The following is a 14,884-nucleotide window of genomic DNA, read 5'->3' on the forward strand; positions in this document are numbered from 1 at the left end:
AACAAGCACGTGTACGTGCGCGCGTATACACACACATGTGCGCGCACACACACATACACACACACACACACATCTTTATGTTTGTCCATTATTGCTGGTTCGCTTCAAGGAAACCAGCCCTGCTTCTGATTCCTTGTTATATGATAGCTCTGTAAGTCTTAAAGCACACTCCATCTAGGTCTCCTCTATGGGCACAGATACCCAAATCTAGATTTCAGATTCTTTGCTTGCTACCTTTTGACTTCAACAGTGTTCTTATGATTTGGAAGGTAGAGAACAGAAAATCACCAGTGCCCCTCTTTTGGTGAGACATTTGGACTAGGTAGCCTCTAAAGTCATTGTTCTTTTCTCACCTTGTTTTTCTTAAATGTTGATGAAGCCACCTGATTGCTTTCTTTAAACAACAAAAACCAAACCAAAAAAAAAAAAAAAAAAAAAAAAAAACAAACTCAACTCTTTCTATGCAATAAGAGATGGGAATGTCTGAATATTTGGTTTTCAACACATGAGAATCCCCAAGACCTGCTGGATTCTCCCTGTGTAACTCTATTCTTGCATTTTACTTGTGTATTTAATTGGCTTGTCATAGCCACTATGTTTCACTTTTATCCTTAAGATGACTTGTTCTGGGCTGGAGAGATGGCTCAGCAGTTAAGAGCACTGACTGCTCTTCCAGAGGTCCTGAGTTCAATTCCCAGCAACCACATGGTGACTCACAACCATCTGTAATGAGATCTGGTGCCCTCTTCTGGCTTGCAGGCATACATGCAGGCAGAACACTGTATATATAATAAATAAATCTTTTTTAAAAACAAAACAAAAAAGATGACTTGTTCTTACAGTGTGGGGCAGCATTAATCAGTTTCTAAATGAAAACCAGGTTGAAGATTGTAGAACTGTGTTGGGCAGAGTACAGCTTATGTGCAAGACTACATTTGTTGGACGATTACTTGCCCAAAGGGCTATATTGTTCTCAAACTACCTACCCCCAAAGAGCCTTCTTTTGTGTTTCATCTTTATATTCTGATGGGAGTGGAGTCTGTAGCTTTAGGTGCCCCTGTCTGCTCTCTACCATTCACAGTTCCTTTGAAGGTTGCCCCCATGGTACCTATCCTCTACAGTGCCTTCCTCCCTGAAGAGCTGCTTCCAACCACTTTTGTGAAGTGAAAGTGAAAATAATTGCCATATTCTGGATGTAGACTATGGCTTTATTTAACTTGTGTTTAAAAAGAGTTATGTAGACTATAAACTGTATCCAACAAAAACAGTAGTACTTTCATGACACTCTCCCCCCCAGTGGATTGTAGCATTTTCTATAAGTTGGCATTAATAATCTCATAATCTACTATTTCTCATTTTTCAGTGGATTGTAGCATTTTCCATAAATTGGCATTAACCATTTCATAATCCACTGTTTCTCAGAGTCACTAGCTCATAAATGTTTGGAGAAATCCATTAATATGTTTTCAAGGGATAATGTCCCCTACAGACTCTTGTGTTTAGATATTTGGTGCTCAGATAGTGGCATTGTTTGGGAGGTTACGGAGTCTTTGGGAAATAGAGCTAGCCTGGTGGATAGAAGCTGCCAAAGGCAAAACCTTGAAGGATAAACCACCTAGGTTCCGGTTTGGCTTCTGCTTCTGCAACTAAGGCACTGATTGATGTCTTACACTTCAGTCATGACTGACAGAGCAGCCCCAACTCCCTTGCCTGCCCCACCATACTACAGTGCAGCCTCAGAAACTGGAGGCCAGGAGGATCCTTCCTCCCTGAAATTGCTTGAGCCAGGAATTTTTCACAGCAACAAGAACAGGAACTACAGTACAAACTGAGGCTCCTCTGTCCAGAGTATTTCCAATAGAGAGAGCTGTACTACTTTACTACTAGAGATCCACCTTCCTGTACCTTCTGAGGGCTGGGGTTAGAGTGTGCACCACCACAGCCAGCTCCAAACTTTTTTTTTTTTTGAAGAAAGACAAATTTATTAAGCTTTTAATGTAAATAGATGTTCTGCCTACATGTGTATCTGTCTGTATACCGTGTGTGTTGGATCCCCTGGGACTGGAGTTACAGACAGTTGTATGCTGCACTGTGGGTGCTAGGAATTGAACCCAGGTCCTCTGGAAGAGCAAACAGTGCTTTTAACCCTTAAGCCATCTCTCCAGCCCCCAGCTCCAGACTTTTAAGTCCTTGGAAAAATAACTAGTTCCACGTGGTGAAAGATGAAATGAAAGCATACTTATATTTCACAATCTTATTTGAATAAATATTATTTTTATAACAAGCTATTTACTGTATTGGAAGAGATTTGTGATGTGTAATATTTTCATCCCCTCTAACTTGAATATATCTGTGAAAGGAAGGTAGTTTAGGAATATTTATAGGCAAAGATTTAAAAGTTAAATATTTGAACTTGTATTTATTATTATTATTATGGGGATGGATGCACCCATGCCACCATGGGTGGACTTGGTTGTCTCCATCCTTCTTATGTGGGTTCTGGGCATTAGGCTCAGGTCTTTAGGCTTGTGTGGCAAATACCCTTACCCGCTTAGCCATCCTGCCAGACCAATTTTACATTTTTCTGAATTAACTCAAAGTCAGCCTCCCTACAAATCACTAAGATTCTAAATGGCTTTGTTGACGATGCTCAAGCTAATATTTACATGATCTATTGTTTCCTTTTCTACCTTGACTTTGTTATTTCTTACTAGTACATTTGAATCTGAGTATAGTACAATTTAGGTTGTTGGTTTGGTTTGAAGTCTTTCAAAGCATGTTTTTAATTGACAATTGTATTACGGTTTGTAATGTAACATGTGTTGTAAATAATTGTATCAATTGTACTGACTACTAATGTTTGAGGATAAGGAATTTTTTGGATAGAAAGGACTTGGTGAGTATTTCAGCAGTGAAGTTGATATACTGTGTTAAGTGTCTATCTGTATAGGTGTAGTGTCTGTTTACAGTGCTAACATAGTTTCCCAATTCTTTCTTGCCAAGTATATGAGGTCCAAGCTTGTTTACAGTGACAATTTCTTAGAAGAACTATGAAAGTTTTTTAATATCTCACAAACTATTTTATCCTGTTCATTAAAAAAAAAAAAACAGTCTGTAAATGTAGGTGTGAACTACCTTTTATTTTTCCCCACTGAACTCTACAGGTCATTCTGAGTATTTCCTTTCTATGTCTACCATCCTGTTGCTTCCGGAAGGGTTTCTAGTCCATTAATTTGATATGCATATTTTTCAAATTAAAATTCTTTATGTGAAAAGAATATGGTAATAATGGAGCTGTAGCTGGGTGTGGTGGTGCACGCCTTTAATCCCAGCACTCAAGAAGCAGAGGCAGAAGGATCTCTGAGTTTGAATCTAGCCTAGCTCCATGAGAGCCAGGACTACACAGATAGGGAACCCAACCCCCACCCCCACCCCCCCCCACCCCCCCCACCCCCGCCCAGAGAATGGAACTGTGAGTCATGGTGCATGCATGTAGTCAAGGCATGATTGGGAGACTGAGCCAGAAGGATTGCCATGATCTGGAGGCCAGCCTGGGCTCTGCAGCAAAACTCCATCTCAAAAAAGAAAAGGAAAAAAAAAAAAAAAAAAAAGAAGAAGACAAAGGATGAGAATGTGAAGTATATAGACAACATTTATTATCAGACTTTTTTCCATTCTAAATTTATGTTTTTGTATGTTGCCTCTACTTCATCAGAAATATGTACTGTATCCCAGTAGCCAAAAGGCTCAGAGATACTATCCTTGGCACTTTGGAAATATCTAGATTTAGATTCCTGTGTATCTATAGTGTTAGTAGATGGTAGGTTTAGAGTTGTCCAACTTGGACAACTTGGACATATGATCTCTGTGTAAACTTTTAAAATTAAAAGATGTCCATTTTATTCAGCCACAAGCTAATAATTCAATGTATAGCATGTCCTTAATAGTAAAGTTCACATAATCTCTAAATCATTTAGGGTAAATTCTCATCATATTTGATTACATGGTGACTTTTTACCTTGAAATGGAGGAAAACATCTTGGCATTGTTTTTCATCCATTTTTCATATCATCAGGTTGTGTTATCTTTACTGAAGTCTTAAGCAGTATGACGTGATGAACTATATTGTATTTGCAAGTTGGTTTTACTGAATATACTTAAACTATTAAAAACAAATGAGTAGGTACTAGAGAGATGAGCCAGAGCTTAAGTGCATGGCTGCCCTTCAAGAGGACCAAGGTTTGATTCGAAGTGACCATGTGGAGTCTCACAATTATCAATTAGCTCCAGTTCCTGGGAATGCAATGCCCTCTTCTGTGGTCACCAGATACTCATGTGGTTCACAGACATACATTTAGGCAAAATATTCATAAAATACATAAAATAAAACGAAATAGAAGATGTTTTAAAGAAAAGAAACGTCTGAATGCTCTATTTACAAATTAGTACAATGGCTGAAGATGGTCAGTGGGTAAGATGTCTGTGCATTCTATCCCTAGCACCCACATAAAAGCTAGGCATGCCTGTAATGCAGCAGATGTGGAGTAGGATACAGGAGCATCTTGGATCATTGGACAGCCAACTTATACAAAACACAAAGGGCCATGTTCAGTGAGAGACTTTCAGAAAGTAAGCTGGAGAACAAATGATATCTGACATTGACCTATGGTGATATTTTATTTGTACTGAAATGTGATTTTATTAATGTATGTTAATAAATAAAGTTGTCTGGGGGTCAGAGCTAATAGCAATCCATAGCAGAAGCCGGGCGGTGGTGGCTCACGCCTTCAATCCCAGCACTTGGGAGGCAGAGCTAGGCGGATGTCAGTGTGTTCACGGATACGGCCAGCATGGAGACACACGCTTTTAATCTCAATACCAACCATAGAAGACCTGGAGGTCTGTACAGACAGGCAGTGACTAGGAGGTCATGTGGTTGGGTTTACAACCAATGAGAAGGCAGAACAGAAAGTCAATAAAAAGGAAGTAGGTCTCTGGCTGAGGGAAGGACAGCAGCGGTAGGAAGGGTAAGGAGGTTTTTACTCTCAGCTCTTAGCTATTGCTCTTGGCTTTTAACTCTGGAAAAAAAAGAAAAGAAAAGAAAAGAAAATAGGCTGAAGACGATGCCCCAACACTGCTGACAAACCTCAGGTGACTGTCCAGGCCAGCTGGCTGTTTCTGTCAACTCACATTTTTTTTTTTTTTTTTTTTGGAAGTTGCTTGCATGTACTTCCTGTTTTTATTTTTGTTAGGTAATATTATTTCCTTCTTGGGTCTCTGAGGGAGTTGAAGATTAGTTAGTTATAGTTGAAGATTATTTAGGATAGAAAGTGAATCAGGTACATTTTGGACTTAGCAAAATAGTATAGATAATGGAATTATTTTCTCTGAATTTGTCAAATACAAATGAAGTAAACATTGTTTAGGTATTTATTGCCTGTATATATGGTATATAGTTATTGTACTTTTGTATATAGTTTTTCTTATATTAGTTATAACTTTTTTCCCTTTAACTCTGTATTTGGCTCTGTGTTTCTTACTTAACAAGACAGTTACATCTACATTGACGTTTGGTCAACACACTTGTACTGACAGATGGGTTCACCCACACACATAGGTGCACTCATGTATAAGCACAAGCACACAAATGCACTCAAGCGATTTGCACACATAGATATCAAAATTGCTGCTGTCAGTTGTTGGTGCTGTGTGGTATCCACTGTCTGTTCCCCTGAGAACTGCCAGAACTGCTCCTATGCTTGGCTGGCTAACTTCTGAACTGTGACTGTGTCCCAAAGGGAATTCTGAAGGAGAGTTCGTACTGCCAGAGAGGGCGTGGAGGAATAAGCCAGTGCCTTATTGTGTGACCTGTAACTGGCACTTCTGCCATGTGTACACACCCTGGAAAAAGCTTCATAGTAAGACATGCGAAGAGTATTTGTTCATGGCTCTCTACCCACAAAATTGGAAACTTTTTCAGCAGGGAAGTAGATAAGCTGTACTTTTATGTACATAAGGAGACACCAGTAGAAATCTGAACTGGTATCTATATCGGTTTATCTCAAAAATATAATATAATATGAAAATGCAAATTTCAAAAGGGTATGCACTACATAATTCCATCTTCAGTGTTTTCAAATCGTTATGGGTATTGTTTGAGTGCATGAGTGTACATTCATTGACAAGCTATACATGAGACTTACAACAGCTTTACAGTAAAACTGCATGCATGGATGTTCATTCAGCTCTATCTGTACTGTTTTCATTTTTGAGAGAAAGAAAAATGTCCAGTTTGAAGCAAATATATGTGAATATCCTCTGTGATTCATGTTGTTTACTATTTAGATGTCAGTTCTTTATTCTTTAGACAGTATTTTCAGTGATTTCACATTGATGGTCAAGTATTTACTGAGACTAGGATGGAGAGTTTTGCAGCTGAGCTTATTGTCCACCAATGAAGTTTTTAATACAAAGTTGTTTTTTGGTTTTATAGGAAAAACATCAGATAGAGGCTCATTTTCCCTATACAGCAGAGACTCTGGATTATCAGGCTGTCAGGTAAGTTTAGTAAGACTTATACTTGTGTAATGATAGAGAAGATAGAAATTTATCCACATAATTTCACCATTGTGTATTCATATAATTTTGTGACTTCGTGTGATAAGGTTGTTTTGTTTTTAGCAGCTCAACATATCTTCTTTTTCCATTGCCCCCCTTTTGAAATGGTTCTCCTTCCACAATTCAGATTTTCTTCTTTTTAATTGGAGACAAAGTAGACAAAGTTTGTACTGCTTTCTAAAATGCATCTCACTTCTGGAAATGATTTTTCCCCATAGGAAAAGCCAATTATTGGTGCATGCATTGAAGAGCATGTGATTAACACGTGCAGTTTGCGTGTGCTGCACTGGAGGCTGTGCTGTCATTGCTGTCCTACCGCTCACCAAGTGTTCCAGGCCTCAGCTGGCTTTGACCTGGGACCTTGCTCTAGCCTTTCGGGTTCTTCACATACTGTATTTTTGCTGGTGGCTATCTTTCCCATTTTTTTCTCATAGGATTCCGAAAACTTATTTTACCTCCAGATTCCTCTCAGAATCCGCAACAGCAACAAAAATAGAAAGGCAATCTTCATGGGTTTTGATCTAATCTAAGACATGAGTATCTAGTCATCTTAACTGTCATATTAATAATATCACTCTAATTAATATGTACATACTCATAATTACTGGCAAATACAACAAACAGTGATGGTCACAGTAAGTGATTTGTTAAATGCAACAGATGCCTCATGAGTCAGACATGGTAGTCCCACACCTGTAGTCCCAGAATTTGAGAGACTAAGGAATGAGGATTGCTGAGTTTGCAGCCAGCGTAGGCTACAAAGAAAGGCCCTATCTTTGAAATAAGTAAAATTCCCCTTTATCTCTGGGTTTTATTTATGCAGCCACCTTTGTTTTCAAACTATGAAATGGAAATTTTCAGAATCAAACCATTTGTCAATTTTAGATTGCATGATGTTCTGAGTCATGTGATGTCCCATCTGGAATGTGAGTCACTCCTTTGTCTAAGGTATACATTGCTGACCCCCCCCCTTCGCCCCGTTAGTCATTTAGTTTTGGTTCTCAAATTGACTATTGTAGTATCATAATGCTTCTTTCAAGAAACCCTTACTTTAGCAATAATCCCCAACGTGCAAGAATATTGGCTGCCACTTGAGATATACCAAAAGAAACTCTGAAATTCTTTATTTAAGAGAAAATGTTGAAGTTCCCAACTTGATAAAGAGAGAAACTTGTATTCTGACATTGCTAAGATTTGCAGTGCTTTAAAATGCTCACATTGAATCCTTTCAGCAACCCATCATGCAGACCTGAAAGAACACATCCTCCAGGGGTAGTTTGTGTGGCTTTATACACAGCAAGTAGTAAACCTATACTGATACTTGAAGTGTTTCTGTTTTGCGGCTTTTAAAAATTTTTTTGAGACAGGGTTTCTCAGAAGTGTAACTCAGGCTATCCTGCAACTGGCCTCAAACTCATAGAGATCCACCTGCCTCTGCCTCCTAAGTGCTGGGATTAAAGGTGTGCGCCACCACGACCACCACCACCATTGCCGCCGCCACTGCCAGGTTTTTAACTGTTAAGTGACTCCACTGCAGTAGGAGCCTCTCACATTTTTAGTTTGTGCTCCAGTGTCCTTCACTTTTAATGTTTTTGTTTGGCAAGAGGAATAAGCTTACCTGTTTATCATGAATCCTTGGAGGCTGGAATTCATATGAGTATTAAAAGGAACTGTTGGACAGCTGTTCATAAACATTGTAGAGATCAAGAAGTCTCATGGCAAAGAAAGCAACAAACTTATAGAAGGTACAGTAACAAAACACAAAACTTAAAGATATACATATGAGGGGCTGGAGAGATGGCTCAGCAGTTAGAGCACCAGCTGCTCTTCCAGAGGACCCAGGTTGTATTCCTAGTACCCACATGGCAGCTCTCAATTGTCTGTAGCTCCAGTTCCAGATCTGACACCTTCACACAGACATACAAGCAAAACCATCAATGCACACAAAAATAAATAAATTGAATAAATAAATAAGTGGAAAAAGAAACAACAATCTGGTTTCTTTTTTAAACAAATGAACATATGAGAAAGATAAATTTCTAAAAAAAAAAAAAACTCACAGCCCAAGCGATCAACAGCCCTGGAGAGGAACTCCATAGTTTAGCAAAGCAATGAAAAGTTTTACTACAGCCAGAACAGGCAGCATCAGTGAAGACAAAGGGGTTCTTGAAACCAGTAAAAAGGGATTCATTGCTGTGAAAAGAACAGTGGTTCTGCTATTGATTACTACTCCTTAGCTCTTAGTACGCTGCAACTGTTCGGAGAAATTATGGTGCATAACACCAACTGTTTGGGTACTGAGCATAAGCTTGGGAAATTCAAGAGTTGGAAAAATTAAAGGTGTTGTGGGCATGGTGCTGCCCCTGTAGTTCTAGCACTCCGGGGGGCTGAAGCAGGAAGGGCCTCAAGTTCTAAGACTACCTGGGCTACAGAGCAAGACCCTATTTTATAATAGTGATGATGGTAGTGATGATGAACAAGAAGAAAAGCATATTAACTCTTGTTCAAATAAAAACCTATATTCCAGATAATGTGTGTTTTATTGGGTAAGCAAAACTATGCTTAACTGATTGAAACTTTGTCATATATATTCACAAATGACAAAAATACAAGAGAATATAATATAAATGGTGACTACAAAATTATATCCAAATGCTACCTTTACTTTTTTTCTTCAGTAGCATCCCCCAAGGAACATTAAGTCTGCTGTTAATGTATATAAAATGTTGCTGACATTCTGCAAGATTCAGGCTAATTTAATAGTGCTTGATGGGCCTTGCTTCAGGTTAAGGTGATATAATAATATATTGCTAATTGAGTCTTCTCATATTACCTTCTACCTCAGAACTGATAGGCCATTAAATGGAAGGGGTACAATAGTTTTACTGGAAACACTGATAGATCATTGCACAATTGAGTTTTTAATTGATGCAGCACAAAGGATAATTATGCCATTTTTAATTAATAACAGACACAGTACCTTTTAAACTACCTAGTGACGTGAACATTCTTTCATCATTATGATAGTTTTTCTTATGATACTTATACAAATATTTGTTTACACAGCTTAAATAAATTTTTCAGAACCTTAAAAGTTAGCAGTGTTAGTTTTTCCCCCAGAAGTTTAAGGATTTATCTAAGTTCATTATTAAGCTCCTAAGAATAAGAAGTTTAAAAACTCATTTAACTCTTTACTGCTTATATAGGCATTTGTATTGAAACATGATGAGAGTAAGAATATTAAGAAAATGTAAGTGACAAATGTGTGTACACCTATTGAGAATTTAAAAATAAATGAAGCAAAGAAAGTTGTATAGAGTTAGAAATAAATTTACATGAATGAAGATTTGAAGATACTAGGTGCTGGAGAGATGGGTCAGCCATTAAGAGCACTGTCTGCTCTCCCAAAGATATCTGGTTTGGTTCCCACAACCTACACAGCTCGTATCCAACTCTCTCTTCTGGCCTCTGTGGGCACCAGGCACTCAAGTAGTGCACAGACATATGTGCAGACGAATACCCAATGCATATTTAAAAAAACAAACAAACAGATTTTAAGAACTTTTTCTCAGTAATTGACACAATAACAATACAAAATCTTTTTTTTTTTTTTTTTTTTTTTTTTTTTTGGTTTTTCGAGACAGGGTTTCTCTGTGTAGCTTTGCGCCTTTCCTGGAACTCACTTGGTAGCCCAGGCTGGCCTCGAACTCACAGAGATCCGCCTGGCTCTGCCTCCCGAGTGCTGGGATTAAAGGCGTGCGCCACCACCGCCCGGCCAAAATCTTAATAATAGAGCTAAATTAACTCTCAACAACTTGGTCTTATTGGTACTTATAGACCTTTACATCCAACAATTGAAGAATGTTTCTTTCAAGGGCACATGTTAATTTCAATCAAAAGGTATAAATCATATACCATCTCCTAAAATCAGTGTCAACAAAGTATAAAAGTTTGAAAATGTAGAGAGTGTGAACATAGACACCATCAAGAAATCATTTAAGCATACCTGTTTAATAGCCATACTGAATCTCACAAGGTAGAATACAGAAAGCCAACTCTGTAAGGTTGTTCTCTGACCTCCATTTACTCACGTGCCCACTACATATAGGCACAAACACAAGTAATACTAGTGTGTTAGGGTTTCTATTGCTGTGAAGAGACACCATAACCAAGAAAACTCTTACAAAGGAAAACATTTAATGGGGGATGGCTGCAGTTTCAGAGGTTTAGTGGTGGGAAGCATGACAGCATGCAGGCAGATCTGATGCTGGAGAAGGAGCTAAGAGTTCTACATCCTGGTCCACAGGCAGCAGAAGGGGACTGTGTACTACAATGAGGATTGCTTGACCATATAAGATCTCAAGACCTGCCCCCCTCCCCACTTCCTCCACCAAGGCCACACCTCAAAATAGTGCCACTCCCTATGGGCCAAACATTCATATCCATGAGTGAGTCTGTGGGGGCCTTCCCATTCAAACCACTACAAATAGTAATTTTAAAACTCATGAAACATCAAGGTGTAAGTTTAACAGCATGTAAGACTTTAACAATGAAAATACACAATACAACTCGCTTAATCAAAGATCTGAACAGAGATATCAGGCTTGTGAATTTGACGACTATTATTTACAGTTTATTTCTTCCTAAATTGGGCTATAGATTTAATGTGGTTCCACTCAGAGTTTTAACAGACTTTTTATAGATATTGACAAGAACATTTAAAGACAGAAGACTTCAGTGATAAGGCTCAGCAGGTAAGCATATTAGCTCCTCAGCCTGACAACCTGAGTTTGGGGCCCTCAGTCACAAAGTAGACAGAAAGAACTGACTCCCATAAGTTGTTTTTTGACTTTTGTGTGTGGTCATATGTTCTTATGTGTACACACAATCAATCAATCAATAAATAAAACAAACTAATTTTTTAATTAAAGGCAAAAGATTAAGAAGCCAAAACTATTTTAGAAAAAGGAGGATGTATTTACCATGATATCACTATTTATTTCAAAGTAATACTAATCAACAGGACAGTTTTGTAATTGTATGTAAGTAGAAACAGCTCAAGGAACAGAACAGAGAGCTGAGAAAGATATATGAAGTTGATATAAGCAATTCAATAAAAGATTATCTCTTCAGTATAAGGTACTGGAGTAACTATATCAGTGTGGGAAAGAGGAACTTTATCCTTTATACTGTGTAAAAGTTAAGTTTAAAATGGAACTTGAATTTGAAAGCTAAAGTAATGATACATTTGAAGAGAAAACATACATGAATGTTACCACCTCAGAACAAACAAAAATTACTTCACAGAAACTTTTTTTTTTTATTTGTGTGTGCTTTTCTGAATGTGTACCATATACATTCAGTGCCCTTGGAGGGCAGAAGAGGATATGAGACCCTCTTAGAGCTGGAGTTCCAGGTGGTTGTAAGCTACCTGATGTGGATGCTGGGACCAACCTAGGAACTATAGAAGAACATTAAGCACTCTGAGCCACTGAACTCTCTCTCCAACCCCACACAAAAATTCTTATGAAAGAAGTAGAAAGCGTGAAGCATAAAAGAAATACTGATGAGTTGAAATTAGCCAAAATTTAAAGTGTGTTCAACTCGCATTCACCCAAAAAAGAGCACCCCCAAGAAAAAGTGAAGAGAGCAGTGTGACTGGCAAGGCCCGTAGTCCAGGTCCTGGGGCCTGACGCAGGACTACCTCTTGAACCACACGAGTCCAGGAGATGGAGGCCAGCCCTGGACAGCAGAGCAGATCCCGTCTCCAGCCAACCTTCTTCACCCGCCGAATTTACTCTTTCTCGGGGGGGGGGGGGGCATACATGTATAGTGTATTCTACTCTTACTCGCACTCCATTACTTTTGTCTCTGCTGCAGAACCCCCTTTTCCTAGCAAATTCCCTTGCTATTTATATACCTATTCCCCCACCAAAAAAGAAAAAGAAAGTTTAGGTCTGCTTGCATGAGGATGGATAGGAGTTCCTTACTAGAGCATGGACGACTTATAAGTAGGTAACCCATGAAGAAAGTGATTTGGGAGGAATGAGACCCCTGTGAGATTCTTTCCCATCCTTGATGAAATATTGACAGGCCTAATCTTATGTAAGTAACCACAGCTATTAGGAGCCTTCCTTTGAAAACTTCTTTCAGCGGTGGGTGTAGGTAATGCAGAAACTCTTTTAACTAGCCAAAGTTTGCAGACTAAGTGACTGCTGAGTGTTCAGCCCTAAGTGAGACATCTATATCATTTCTTCCAGGGAAAGGAAGAACCAAAGGATTGTAGAGGAATGTTTTGAAGCACTATCTTGGATATGAGGTCCCCAGTACACTAATAAACTCATAGTAGTTTTGGTTACCTGCATGAGGTTTTTGCTTTTGTTTTTTTGTTTATTTTTCTCATCTTCTAAATTGGAATTTTATAAATAAGATGTATAGCACATATATCTAACATAGATCTTGTGTAAAAAGTATATGATAGTTCATGATAATGTAATAGGAAAAGTTAACCCAATTTTATAAATGGACTTGAGCAAACATTTTATAAAAGAAGATACACAGAAGACTGATTAGCTTGTGCACACCACATTATTAGTTATCTGGTGCATAGGAATTAAAATCATCATGGCATACCACTACATACTCACCCAAATAACTGAATTTAAGATCATGAACAACATCAAATATGGGACTATCATGTGGTACTGTGACTTTAGAGAACTATTACCAAGTGCTTTTCAAAGGTAAATATTCAACTATACCATAACTACAATATTATTTATGAATATTTTTCCAAGGAAGATGGGATTATATTGTTCATAAAAAGCTATGTCAAGAAAGTTTATAGCAGTTGTATACATATTATCTTAAAACTAGAAACAACCCAGATGTTCAGTAACAGAATGGACAAACACCTTGTGCTGTGTTCATCCATTGAATGTTGCTCAATAAAATGGAATGTGTTGATGATGTAGGTGGAAAGACAGGTGAATCTCAGTACAGCATGTAAGCATGACCAGATCTTGAAATATATAATGTAAACGTCTATAAAATGGCAAAAGTGTCTGTTGACAACCTAATTTCTGGTTACTTCTTGGAGTAAGATTTGGCTATGTGGGGAATGGGAATGACTGATATCTTAATGTGTATTCATCAAAACTGATAAACTGAATGCCCAGACATTTTATTGCACATAAGAATATATTTATTGAAGCCAATGGTAGTGGTGGTGCACACCTTTAATCCTAGCACTCGGGAAGGCAGAGGCAGGCGGATTATCAGTGAGTTTGAGGCCAACCTGGTCTACAGAGTAAGTTCCAGGGTCAGCCAAGGCTACACAGAGAAACTCTGTCTTGAAAACCAAAAGGAAACAAAAAAAGAATATATGCATTGAAAAACTAAAACAGCTGGGCGGTAGTGACACATACCTTAAATTTCAGCACTTGGGAGGCAGAGGCAGGCGGATCTCTATGAGTTTGAGGCCAGCCCGGTTTACAGAGCGAGTTCTAGGACAAGCTCCAACCTTGTCTCTAAAAAACAAAAAAGGAAAGAAAAGAACAAAGAAAAACAATAATCAGATGGAAATGAGGCTAATGGTGCATACGTGTTATCCCCAAACTGGGGATGTGGAGTCAGAAAAGGCCTGAATGAGACACTGTCAAAATGTGTATGGGCAGGGGATATTTATAGTAGCCCCTAAAGTTAAAGTGATAAGGAATAATTATTTTAATAATTAATTTATTTGTATTTTATGTGCATTGGTGTTTTGCCTGCATGTATGTCTGCGTAAGGGTGTCAGATCCCCTGGAACAGAAGTTACAGACAGTTGTGAGCTGCCATGTGGGTACTGAGAATCTGGGAATTGAACCCTGGTCCTCTGGAAGAGCAGTCAGTGCTCTTAACCACTGCGACATCTCTCCAGCCCCATAAGTAAGGAATAAATTTTAACAACAACCAAAAAAATCTGTAAAACCTCAACACTGAAAACTAGCCAGTTCTTCAAACTGTTTAAGATCTCAACAAGTGGATAGCTGCACTGCTATCCATCTTTATAAACTGGAAGATGATGTTCTAATATTGTAAGTTCTTTCCAAATGGGTCTAAAAGTTTTAATGCAGCCCCAGTTATAATTCTGTCAGGGATTACTTTGTGTGAGAATTAATAAGCTCACTATAAAAACTTTGGAAATACAAATGGCCTGGAATATCAAAAGCACTGTTTCTTCAGATGAACAAAGTTGAGGAATTTATCTCCTTAACTACATGGC

At 38.3% G+C, this 14,884-nt stretch overlaps 1 protein-coding gene across 3 annotated transcripts in view; it reads left to right on the forward strand.

Annotated features, from left to right (window-relative positions):
* The window catches only part of Tcf12 (transcription factor 12), a 284,313-nt gene that overhangs the window by 168,063 nt on the left and 101,366 nt on the right, over nt 1–14,884 (forward strand). For all 3 annotated transcript variants that reach the window (XM_028865514.2, XM_028865524.2, XM_037207354.1), the window contains one exon: nt 6,494–6,558. In XM_028865514.2, coding sequence (XP_028721347.1) covers nt 6,494–6,558 — 65 coding nt within the window. The remainder of the gene's footprint in view (nt 1–6,493; nt 6,559–14,884) is intronic.

The sequence above is a fragment of the Peromyscus leucopus genome, chromosome 7, assembly GCF_004664715.2.
Source record: "Peromyscus leucopus breed LL Stock chromosome 7, UCI_PerLeu_2.1, whole genome shotgun sequence".
Lineage (NCBI taxonomy): Eukaryota > Metazoa > Chordata > Mammalia > Rodentia > Cricetidae > Peromyscus > Peromyscus leucopus.